The sequence below is a fragment of the Elephantulus edwardii genome, unplaced genomic scaffold (genome assembly GCF_000299155.1).
Source record: "Elephantulus edwardii isolate Elephantulus edwardi_28Jun2011 unplaced genomic scaffold, EleEdw1.0 scaffold00052, whole genome shotgun sequence".
Taxonomy (NCBI): Eukaryota; Metazoa; Chordata; class Mammalia; order Macroscelidea; family Macroscelididae; genus Elephantulus; species Elephantulus edwardii.
Genome location: NW_006399802.1, coordinates 88837 through 101706, shown reverse-complemented (window position 1 = coordinate 101706; position 12870 = coordinate 88837). Strand labels below are relative to the sequence as shown.

General features: G+C 39.4%; 1 protein-coding gene across 1 annotated transcript in view; it reads right to left on the bottom strand.

Moving 5' to 3' along the window:
• Nucleotides 1-12870, bottom strand: part of LOC102850289 (probable phospholipid-transporting ATPase FetA-like) — a 141902-nt gene that overhangs the window by 41805 nt on the left and 87227 nt on the right. Inside the window, exon 7 of the mRNA XM_006886938.1 lies at nucleotides 1105-1301. Within this exon, the coding sequence (XP_006887000.1) occupies nucleotides 1105-1301 (197 nt within the window). The remainder of the gene's footprint in view (nucleotides 1-1104; nucleotides 1302-12870) is intronic.

The following is a 12870-nucleotide window of genomic DNA, read 5'->3' as shown; positions in this document are numbered from 1 at the left end:
AAACGACTCGACGGCACATAACAACACCACCACCACCACACCATGGGTAACCATTATTGCATTTGACACATCAGTGTCACAGTGTTCAGCATCACAGCAACCATGAGTTACCTCTGTACAGCAAATGGACAGACCAGTGCTATGCCACTTAGAAGAATGTTTGACCAAAAACAATTAAAACCTGCCTGAGGGCCACAGACTAAAATCATCCACCTTTGGCTTGGTAGTATCACTTTCTGTCCACTAGGCCAACTGAGCTCTCTATGTTGTTGTTGTTGTTATCATTGCTAAGTGCAAAAGAGTCATAGACAACTCACAGCAACCCTATGAATGAAAGACCTGAACACCTGTATAACTTTCATCATTTCTCCAAGTCCATAGGGTTTCCGGAGGCAAGCTATTTTGGAAGTGGATGCCACTTCTGCTTCCATGCTTGTTTAATCAGGGAGCTCCACCAAACACTGTCCACCATGGGTAACCGTTATTGCATTTGAAAGGTAGAGAATGAATAACAAAAGATGAGGAGCTGATGTATATGAATCATGGTGTTTAAAAAGAGTATTGAATATACCATGGCCTGACAGAACAACAAATGAAACTGTCTTTGAAAAAACATAGTCAGTGGCTCCTTAGAAGAGGGGATGGTAAAAATCTGTCTCACATATTTTGGACATGTGATCTAGAGGGATCGATCCTTCAGGAAGGATATAATGCTTTGTAAAGTCGAAGGTCTGTGAAAAAGAGGAAGACGTCCAACTAGATGGATTGACACAGTAGCTGCAAAACTGGGATAAAACACACAATGACTTTGAGAATGGTTCAGGACCAGGCACTGTCTAATATTGTTGCACAGAGGTTTGCTATATGAGTCATAACAAACTCATTAGCATCCAATAACAATGATAAGATTTCATATAGCACAGTCCTCTGGGCATGGGAATTACTTATGTAGTTTCTATATATCTCTCAGAAGTATGCTGTATATGCACTTTAGAAAGTAAAAAGTTAAAGATCATGTACATAGTATATGCTTTCTAAAAGTTTACATGTGGGGAATGAAGTCAGTTCTTCCTCTCACAAACCAATGAGTCCAAAGTAACCTACCTGACATAGAGGGAAATGGGTACTACAGTGTTGAGAATAATGAAGTAGGACCAGAATACAAGGATGGCAGAGACAAATGGTGAGGAGACATATTTTTCCCATGGCAGAAAAGTCTGGAAGTAGTAACCATGCTTGCTTTCCCAAATACCATGTCCAATTGCTAAGATGAAACACATGGTGGCTAAAAACAGGAAAATCTAGAAATAAAAATCAGAATTCAATTAATATTTCATCTAAACTTTATTTCTCAACAAAGCTCTTCTCTCTCCTAGAAGGTCAAGGAAGCCCTATGGTTCACAGGCTCTTTGGTGCAGGAGAGGAAGACCCCGGATAAGATGGTTTGACACAGTAACTGAGGCCATGGGGTTAGGTGTGTCAGAGTCAGTGAGATTGGCTCAGGACAGGGCAGGCTTCAGAGCTGTTGTACATAGGGTCTCTGAGTAGCAGGTGATTCGACAGCACATAACAAGAGGCAGTAGTGCATAAGGCAGGAAAGAAAGTCCAGCAGGAGCTGTTGTTGGGATGTGAAAGGAAGATAATAATAAGTAAAACCCTCAGAAGGGTCAGCAATGAGACAGCAATGAGTAATGTTGTTGTTGTTATGTGCCATTGAGTCATCTGCGACTCAGGGACCCTATGTACAACAGCCCTGAAACCTGCTCTAAACTGTGCCAACTTTACTGCATCCGACACACCTACCTTCATTACTCCAGTCACTGTATCAATCCATCTCATCGATGATCTCCCTCTCTTTCTCCATCCCTCCACCCTTCAAAGCATGATGTCCCTCTCCAAGGACCATCCCTCCATGTAATATGCCCAAAGGATGTCAGACACAGCTTCAAAATCCTTGCCTCCAAAGAGCAGCCTGGCTTCACTCTCCCTAAAATGAGCCTATTTGTTCTCCTAGCAGTCCATTGTATATTCAACACTCTTCTCCAGCACCATAGCTCAAAGGCATCGATTCTCTATCATCCCTAGTCAATTTATAGCTCTTGATACAAAGCAAGCAATTGCAAAGACTATGGCTTGGATCAGGTGCACCTTAGTTTACAGATTGACATCATTGCTCTTCAGGACTCTAGAAACGTCCCTGACAGCCGACTTTTTCAATGCAACTCATCTCTTGAGTTCCTGGCTGCTGGTACCAAGAGTGTTGATAGGGGAGCCAAGCAAATTAAAGCTGTTAACAATCTCAATCTCTTCACCATCTATCATAATGTAAAAAAAGGATATAAAGAAATAATTGTCTCTCCTCCAACAACTTTCACTGGATTCCCACACAAGAAATACATTTTTATTGGGTTGCCACTAAGATTTTGAGGCTGTTTATTAATTATGTTGTTGTTGTTGATTGTCATCGAGTAGAGCACGACTCATAGCAACCCTATGAACAAAAGGCCTGAAGCCTTTATATAACCATTGTATTTATTTATCAAAGTTCATAGAGTTTCAGAGGCATGTTGTTTAGGAAGTGGATGCCACTCCTGCTTCCCATCAATTATGTTACTTAGACTAATTTGTTGCTGTTGTTAACAATTGATTCTGAACCAACATTTAGCTGAGTGGGTTTTCAGAGGCAGTAAATCACATGGCAGGAGATTGCCCAAATTTCTCCCTTGGAACAGTTTGTGGATTTGAACTGTGTATCTTTGGGTTGGCAGCACAATTCCTTAGCACCAAGCCACCAGGGCTTACTTTGACTAATACATCTACACAATAAGCAGTTCAAGGAACCCTAACGGTGCAGTGTGCTAAGCACTGAGCCACTAACTAATAACTTGGGGTCTATATTTGCCTCAACATCACCTAACAACAGATTAACTGCCTATCTTCAATGTTTAGTTTTAAATATAACTAATTTATAATAAGCTAAAAGATGTCCTTATTGGTGCTGAGTTGGAACTGACTCAAGGTTTTCAGAGGCTATAAACTGCACAAGAGGAGACTGCCTTTCTTTCTTCCATGGAGCAGCTGGTGGAGTCAAACTTGCCGGCCTTTGAGTTAGAAGCATAACTCCATATCCACTAGTCCACCCAAACTTCCTTATAACTACACATATTTAAAGAACACAATTTACATATATGTACACATTTATTAAAATACTACCATAGTCAAATTAGACTTAATGAACTCACAATAATAATGAACACATCTATTAATTCCTAAATTTTCCATGTATTTATTTGTAATTTTTCCTTATATATTTCCCCTTTCCTAGTTCCCAGGCAATCACTAATCTGGTTTTTTACTGTAGATAAATTTGCATTTTCTAGAAAAATGAGACCATTGGGTATATAGTCTTTTGTCTGACTTTATCTTTTTTTGAACCACGATTTGATTTTAAGTTTACAAAGCAAATTGGTTTCTATGCAACCATTCATACACTCCTTGGTTTATAGCATTAATTATAGTATCTACAGTGTAATTAGGAAACTCTGGCAGCTTAGTTGTAAGGAGTTGTGCTGGCAACCCAAAGGCATGTGGTTCGAACAAACTAGCTCCTCTGCACGAGAAAAATAGGTAATCTCCTCCTGTGGAATTTACTGCCTCTGAAAACCCCTTGAAGAGTCAGCTATGGTTGGTTATAACTCTACACTATACAACAACACTGTAATTACAGGGAGGAATTTTCTATTTCCTACTTCTAATTTTCATTTTCACTAATCCCTCCATCCTATTCCTTCTTGCTGTTTGAGTTTTGACCATAGATGGATGATTTGCTATTTTAAGAAGTGAGTGTCTTTGTAGTGTTATTGGCTACCATATAGGTCTGCAGATTGCTTAGCTCCAAGTTGAACCAGGGAGTGAGTTTTATTCCAGGTTGGAAAGATGACTAAGGGTCAGAATCCCAGGGGTTCCACATGTTTTTATCTGCCAAAAAGCCTGGTCAATCTGTTTCTGAGTTTTGTTCCACATTTTCCCCATACTCTGCTGGTGACCTTCTAGTACAATCCCCTTTGGATTATAAAGTCAGTAGCAACATCCAGGCATCATCCAGTTCTTTTGATCTCAGGTAGTGGAATTTGAGGTCCATTTAGTCCTTTGGTTTTTATGCTTCTTTCAATGGGAAGCCAAATTTCATACCAATATTATATGAAAAACCATATGCTTATTCAGGAATTGAAGGAATCACAAATTTATAAGTTGAAACTTCTATTGTGACAGATCACAGGAAATGAGCTGTTTCCTGCAGACAGCAAGGGTCCCCCTGCAGAGGGAGTGTTAGTATGTGTGAAATGCTTCCTTCCTGTACTAAGGATCAGGTTGACAATAGAATTCTCTTTATGATTTGCTCCCCCTGATTCTTAATAAATACGAAGAGGCATGGCTTGTGGTACTTCAGTTGATTTGAACTGCTGGACTCCTGTTTTTTACGCTGTTTACTTACACATTTTTGGTGTTTTGTCTCATTATTAATTATTAATATACTTTACTCTTGATCTGCAACATTTTTCTTTCTCCTCTTCTTTTGTTCCAGGTAGGGAAAGTCCAATAGTTGTACCTTACATAGCTGCTTGTAAGCTTTTAGACTCCAGTCACTTAAGTGAATTTAGAATATTGTCTTTGTGGACTATGTTAATTGACATTATGATCTTAAGGCCTCAGGACCAGCCATTCATGTCCTCAGAGTGTTTGGTTATGACTAAGACATTTACACAGCTTTATCCCTTGTTGGCTCTGCTATAAGCATGAATATAGATATAGCATATAATAGAATATAGAAACATCTGCCAAACATATGTAGAGTCAAGGATGTACTCCTTTTAACCTGTTTATCGGTTCATCTTGCCTTTCTACCTATAAACAAGCATGCAGGTTAATGTTTACTATTATTGATACTGCAGGTTTGTGTTTACCCTTGTTGACTGTTATTTCTTGTGTACCTCTCCATGTTCTTCCTTTCTTTGGTGTTATTATGTCGACCATCCCCTCAGTACCTTTTATATTTCCTTTCAGAATATTGTTCACAAAGAATGCAAAAAGTCATTAAAAAGAAGGAAAATGAAGAAAAGACCAAAACGGATGTCAGAAGAGACTCTGAATATTGCACTAGAGTTCTGAGAAGCCAAAGCAAAGGGAAGAAATCAAGAAGTTAAGAAACTGAATAGAAGATTTCAAAGGGCTGCTTGGGAAGACAAAACAAAATAGTATAATGAAATGTACAAGGAGCTGGAGTTGGAAAACCAAAAGGCTGAATTTGCTCAGCATTTCTTAAGCTAAAATAATTGAAGAATAAATTCAAGTCAGGAGTTGCAATTCTTAAGGATGCTATGGGCAGAATATTGAATGATTCAGGAAGCATTAAAAGAAGATGGAAGAAGTATACAGAGTCACTGCACCAAAAAGAATTGGCTGACACAGAAGAATTTCAGGAAACAACATATGAGCAAGAGGTAATGGTAATGAAGAAGGAAGTGCAGGCTGCTCTGAAGGACTTGGCAAAAATAAAACCCCAGGAATTGATGGAATAACAATTAATGTATTTCAGCAAACAGATGCTGCCCTACATATGCTCACTAAGTTGTGCCAAGAAATCTGGAGGACAAGTACTTGGCCAACTGACTGGAAGAGATCGACATTTATTCCCATTCCAAAAAAAAAGGTGACCCGACAGAGTGGAAACTATTGAACAATATCACTAATATCACAAACTAGCAAAATCCTGCTGAAGATTGTCCAGAAAAGACTTAAATAGCACATTGACAGAGAACTACCAGAAATACAGACTGTGGTTAGAAGAGGTCATGGCACTAGGGATATTATTGCCAATGTCACATGAATTTTGGCAAAGAGCAGAGAGTATCAGAAGAATGTCTGGCTGTGTTTCATTGACTATGCAAAGGCATTTGACTGCGGGGGATCACAATAAATTGTGGCTAACCTTGAGGAAAATAAGAATGTCAGAACACTTTATTGTGCTTACAAGAAACCTATACTTGAACCAAGAAGCAGTCCTCAGAACAAAGCAAGAAACATTGCATGGTTCAAAATCAGGAAAGGAGTACATCAGAGATGCATCCTGTCCCCATACCTCCATACCTTTTCAATTTGTATGCAGAACGGATCATTCAAGAGGCAGGGCCTTAGGAGGAGGAATATGGCATCAAGATTGGAGGACAACTCATTAATAATCTATGATAAGCAGATGACACAACCTTGCTTTCTGAAACTGAAGAAAACCTGAAACAGTTGCTGCAAAAGGTCAAGGATTATAGTCTTCAATATAGATTGAAGCTCAAGAAGATTCTCACCACTGGGCCAATTGGCAGCACTATAATAGATGAAGAGATTGAGGTTGTTAGCAATTACAGCTTGCTTGGCTCCACAATCAATACTCTTAACATCAGCAATCAGGAAATCAAAAGACGAATTGCACTGGGAAAAAATCTACTGTCACGGACCTCGCCAGAGTGCTGAAGAGCAACGATGTCAGTCTAGATACAAAGGTGCACCTAATCCAGGCCATGGTCTTCTCAATTACTTGTTATGCTTCAGAGAGTTGGACAATGACTAAGGATTACAGAAGAAGAGTAGATGCCTTCAAGCTGTGGTGCTAGAGAAGAGTCTTGAACATACCACGGACTGCCAAGAAAACAAATAGGTCTGTCTTGGAGAGGGATCCTTGGAGGCTAGGATTTTGAAGCTCTGCCTTACTTACTTTGGGCACGTGGCCAGGAGAGATTGGTCCCTGGAGAAGGACATCATGCTCGGAATAGTGGGAATAGCACAAGAGAGGGAGACCCTGGATAAGATAGAATGATACTGTGACTGGGGCAATGGAGGTTGGTGTGTCAAAATTAGTGAGACTAGCTCAGGACAAGGAAGGGTTCAGAGCTGCTGTAAATAAGGTCACTATGCATCACAGGTAACTCAACCAATAACATTCTATGACAGGTTTGGAAGTAGGAGTGGCATCCACTTCCTAAACACAATGCCTCTGGAGCTCCATGAACTTGATAAATGTCTATAGTTGTAGAGGGGCTTCAGACCTTTTGTTTATAGAGGCGCTATGAGCCATCATCGACTTGAAGGCAATCAACAACAACATCTTAAAAGGTTTCTGTTACTTAGTTAGGAAACGTTAGTGGCATAGTCCATAGAGAGTTGCAGCGGTAAATTACCAGATGCTACCCTAGGGGAAAAGATGGGTATCTCCTCCCACACAATTTGCAACCTCAGAAACCCAATGGAGGGTAAACTTTGAATCTGTTCTGAATGAATAGCAGTGAATAAGTGAGCAAGTGATTTATCTATTTACTCATTTTTATTTCCATCTTCTTTTTCTACCACTGGTAATCACCCAGGAATTATTCTTTCTTTGTGTAAACTTTTCTTTAGTTTTTTTTTTTTAATAATAAGACAATCCAGAGGCAGGCAGTTCAAACCCTTCAGCTTCTCTACAGGACAAAGATGAGCAATCTCTCATGTGATTTACAGCCTTGAAAATCTGCTGGAAGGTCAGCTATGAGTCAGTTCTGACTTGAGAGCAACGAGACTAGCTAATGATCTTGGACACATGTATATGTGGTTGTTGGCCATCTGATGTCTTTTGGTGAAGACCTTCTTCATGCCTTTGTCCATTTTTTAACTGGGTTGCCATTTTGTTGTTGAGGTGCTGGAGAAATCTGTAAATTTTAGATATTAGTACTTCATCACATATGTCACTGACAAATATATTTTCCCCCAATTTTCAGGTTTTCTTTTAATTCCTTTGGAGAAATCTTTTAATGCACATACAGAAGAGACCGAGATTGTTAACAATTTCATCCTGCTCATATCCACATCAACACTCTTAGGACCAGCAGTCAGGAAATCAAAAGACGATTTGAACCGGGAAAATTCTGCTGTCGGGGACCTCACCAGAGTGCTGAAGAACAACAATGTCAGTCTAGAGATTAAGGTGCGCCTAATCCAGGCCATGGTCTTCACAATTACTTGCTATGCATCAGAGAACTAAACAGTGATTAGAAATGACAGAATAAGAACCAAAGCCTTTGAGCTGTGGTACTGAAGACTAATGAACATACTATGGAGTGCCAAGAGAAGGTGAACCTACCTTGCTCCTTGGAGGCAAGGATTTTGAAGATCCATCTCACATAATTTGGGTATTTTGCCAGGAAGGACCAGTCCAGCAAATACCCAATTATTTTCTTTGCACTTTAAAATTTTTTTCTTCCTCTCTTCCTATATAAGTTATTCTTTTTAATGTTTTCCCTCATAGTTCTTTTGCTTTCTTCATTTATCTTCTTTCTTTTTTTTTCTAATTGTTCCTCTAACCGATTAGTGTTCAGACATTTGTCTTCAATTTAACTACTTTTATATTCCCTTGATTCAATTCTGTTTTTTCATCCTTCAAATATATTAACTATTTCTGAAATTTTAGTCTTACTCTTCAGAATTTCAGTTTACTACTTTTGTAGATGTGTTCTTTTTGAAAATGTTCTAGAGTTTTGTCCATGTTTTCTTTCATTTGTCTGTGGTTTCCTTGAACTTTCTCTGAACAGGCTCTTAAACTTTCATCCACCTGAATTAGAAAGTTTCAATAGTATTTTTTTCCTCTTAAAGATTTTCTGCCTTTATTTTGATACTTGATTGTGCTATTTTGTGTTTGTATGAGTGAGCTGAAGTTATCAATTGTTTCCAAGACTGTGCTGTTGCTGCATGTGTATTATTTTGGTTTAGTGTAGCTAACTGAGCAGGGTAAGTGTGCTACACATCTTGCTAGTTTAGCAAATCTTGGTCATTTGTCTCATATATCTCGCGAGTGTGACAGAAGATGGAGATGCATGTACAGTTTTCTGCTTGCTATTCATATAGCAGTTGAGGGCATACAGGCCTGGTATTGGTTGCAGTCTGTTGTTGGAGCCATTGTTTGTTACTTACCAAAGTATGAAGATGCAGGAGTTGTGTATGACAGTACAGACATTATTCTTACTTGTTGCAAAGGGAGCAGGGTGGTTGTGGAAACCAGTCACAACCAAAATAATAAAAACAAAAAACTGGAGAGGGATAAAAAAGGAAGGAGGAAAACTGAGAAAGAGTAGAGAGAGAAAAAAGAAAAACAAGCAAAAGAGAAGACCTTTCTTAAAATTGGAAAGAAAAAAACCAGAAACTAGGGATCTGAAACTGTGGCTAGGGATCTGGGCACCTTATTGGTACTCTTTCTAATGCTGAGATGAATGGAAGCAAGATGTGTTATGGAGTAGAGTTTCTGCCTGTCCAGCAGAAGGCTGAGTATGGAATATCCTCTCAGGGCAGTATTTCTGCTCACATGCGGTGAGCATGAGGTGGCTAAGGAAGGCACGAAGACAAGGACAGAGACTCCATTGGTCTAGGAGGTAGCCTAGGACATGATGCTGGGCAAAGGACAGTGATTCTGCTGGCAAAAGTGGTATCCTATGATGGGGCATCTAGTCTAGAATAGAGTTTCTGCCGGTCTCAGAGGTGCCTTAGGGTAGTATGCGTGGCCAAGGATAGCATCTCTGCCAGTTCAAGGGATTAGGGAAGGAAGGGTATCCAAAGAGGGAAGCCTCATACTGCCAGCATGAGTAGGTAGAGATTATCTATGTCTCCAAATGTGGGGGTGGTATACACCAGCTACAGATACACAAGGGTGAGCTATCAGAGATAAACTCTGTGTCTGGCCTCTTTCATCCAGCATAATTATTTTAAGATCCATCTATGCTTTTGCATATATCTATAATCAATTTTTCTAGGGAGCACAGGTGTCTACTGGCAAGAAGCTGTGCTGAAATCCAGAAGGCACACAGTTCGAATCCACCACGTGCTCCATGGGCAAAAGATGAGCAATCTCCTCCCATGCAATTAACTGCCTCTGAAAACTTGTCAGAGGATCAGCAATGGGTCAGTTCTGACTCAATGGTACACAACAACATAATAAATTTATTGTTGAACAGTATTCTGTTGCATAGAGATAGTATAATTTGTTTATTCATTTACATTCTGTTGGATATTTATTTCTAGCATTTTACTATTAAAAATAAGGCTACATTGTGTGTAAATGTTTGCAGAGAAATATATTTTAATTTCTTTTCATTAGGTATCTAGAAGTAGAATTATGTATTGTAGATTTTATTTAACTTTAGTGGCACAATGCACAACATATCAGACTGCTAACAGAAAGGTCAGCAGTTCGAAGGTACTGGCTACTCTACCAAAGAAAATTAGGCAGTCTCCTCCTACAAAGGTTTACAGGAATGGAAACCTGATGGAAGACAGCTATGAACTGGAACAAACTCAACAGCAGTGAGGGATAACATGAAATTTCTATTTAGCTGTTTAAGAAACTGTCAAACTTTCAAAATAATTATATCATTTATATCCTCAGCAGCTGTATATTCCAACTGGAAATCAATACTTACTCTGAACCACCAGAGAACCAGCCCATTTTCATCAGTTAAGCCCTCTGTGAATTTTCCTTCACCATGAACCCTGCAGAGACACAGTATTTTATCCTTTGAACTGTGCTTTTAGAGAAGAGTACTAAATGGACTGCTGAAAGAACAAACCAATCTGCCTTGGAGAAACTGCAACCTGGGTGTTCCTGAGAGGCAAAGATGGTGAAACTACTTCTCACATACTTTGGGCAAAAGACATCATGCTGGGAAATATGGAACATCAGCAAAGGAGAGGAAGATCTTCAAGGAGATAGATTTACATAGAAACTGTAACAATGAGCTTGAACATGGCAGAGAATGTGAGGATGCTATCCAACAATCTATTGTTGCAGGATATGTCAAGGTTTTTCCTCTGTTATTCACAGGGTTGCTATGAGTCAGAGTCAACTCAACAGCACCTACCATCATCAACAATAGAGCTTACCTTGCTGTCCTGGGGCTTTCTAAAACCTTGGGGATATAAAACCTTTCTTCTTGTTATGGTGCAGTTTATTGGTAAATCAAGAGGCAGAAACAAACAAACAAATTATTTATTTATTGTAAATTTTGTTGTTGTCTGCTTTTGACTCAGAATTGACTCATAAATGACACTCTAGTGGGTTTTCAGAGGTAGTTAATTGCACAGAAAACCACCCATCCTTCTCCTGTAGAGCAGCTGGTAGATTCAGACCACAAGCCTTTGAGATTACAGTCACCAGAGCCCCCTACTGCAAACTTTAGAGATTTTTAAACTACCAGAGTTGAAGTCAGATTATCAGTTGGAATAGACTAATTTCAGATCATTAAGAATGAAGGGGAAAAAAATTTAAAAATACCAAAAAAATGAAGGCAACTGACCATAACATGGAGCTTTCAGGACTAATGTTGTTGTTGTCATGTGCCTTTGAGTTGCCTGTGACCCATAGCGACCCTATGTATAGCAGCTCTGAACCCTTTCTTGTTTTGACCCAGTCTTACTAATTCTAACACACCAACCCCTATTGCCCCAGTTACTGTATCAATCCATCTCACCTGCGGTCTTTCTCTCCTGCTCTGTTTCTCCACCCTTCCAAGCATGATGTCCTTCTCCAAGGACCAATCTCTCCTGGCCATGTGCTCCAAGTATGTGATATGGAGATTCAAAATACTAGACTCCAAGGAGAGACTTGGTTTCACCCTCTCCAAGACAGACCTATTTCTTTTCTTGGTAGTCCATGGTATGTTCAAGGCTCTTCTCCAGCACCACAACTTGAAGGCATTGATTCTTCTTTTGTCATCCTTAACCAGTGTCAAGCTGTCTGATGCATAGCAAGTAATTGCAAAGACCATGGCTTGGATTAGGTACACCTTAGTCTCTAAACTGACATCGTTGCTCTTCAGCACTTTGGAGAATTCCCTGATGGCAGATTTTCCCAGTGCAGTTCATCTTTTGATTTCCTGACTGCTGGTGTTAAGTGTTGATTGTGAAGCCAAGCAAGCTATAAATGTTAACAACTTCAATCTCTTCTTCGTCTATCATGGTGCTGCCAACTGGCCCAGTGGGGAGAATCTTTATCTTCCTGATGTTAAGCTTCAATCCGTATTGAAGACTACAGTCCTTGACCTTCTGCAGCAAGCACTTCAGGTCTTCTTCAGTTTCAGCAAGGAGGATTGTCATCTGCATAACATAGGACTAAAGTAGCTGCAAAAGTAAGCTACTCACTTCATCCTTTGGATTTTCACAACTATGTGTAAAACTGTGTCTTTCAAGTATAACCTGGATTTTTGCAATCATCCTAATTTCAGATATTCCTCTTGTTTACCACACAAATGCATTTCTACTGCTAAACAGACCAGGCTTCATAAAGATTTGTCACTGTGAGGTCTGGTTATTGATGAGAGGGAAGGAGTCAAACTTCTAGCTCACTTATGGGTTTCCCCTAAGCAAGTAGCTGTGCTAAAAATGCTTCCCATCTGGCAGGTTTTCTTCTAAGAAACATTTTCAGAAATGGGGGATGGTGGTGTTTGAAAACTCAAGTGTTTAAACTTATGCTTTTGTTTGCTTCAAGAGATAAGCTTTTATTACATCTAACTGTCCTGACAAAAATATCATAAACACAAAACTGGGGATCTGATAAGCACTTAGCTAATTCAAGAACGCTTATATGGGGGTGGGGGGAAAGGGGTTTGTGCGGGGAGAAGGGTGCAACAATGAATGAATGGAATTCCAAAATCTCTGTAGATGTTCATTGAAATTAAAAAATAAACAACCTAAGTTAAAAAAAAAGTGGCACCTGAGAAAAACTGGATGAAATATGTTTATGGCATTGAAGTCTATGGGGGAGAGAATAGTCTAAAAGTATTATATTTTAGGGCATTATTTTTA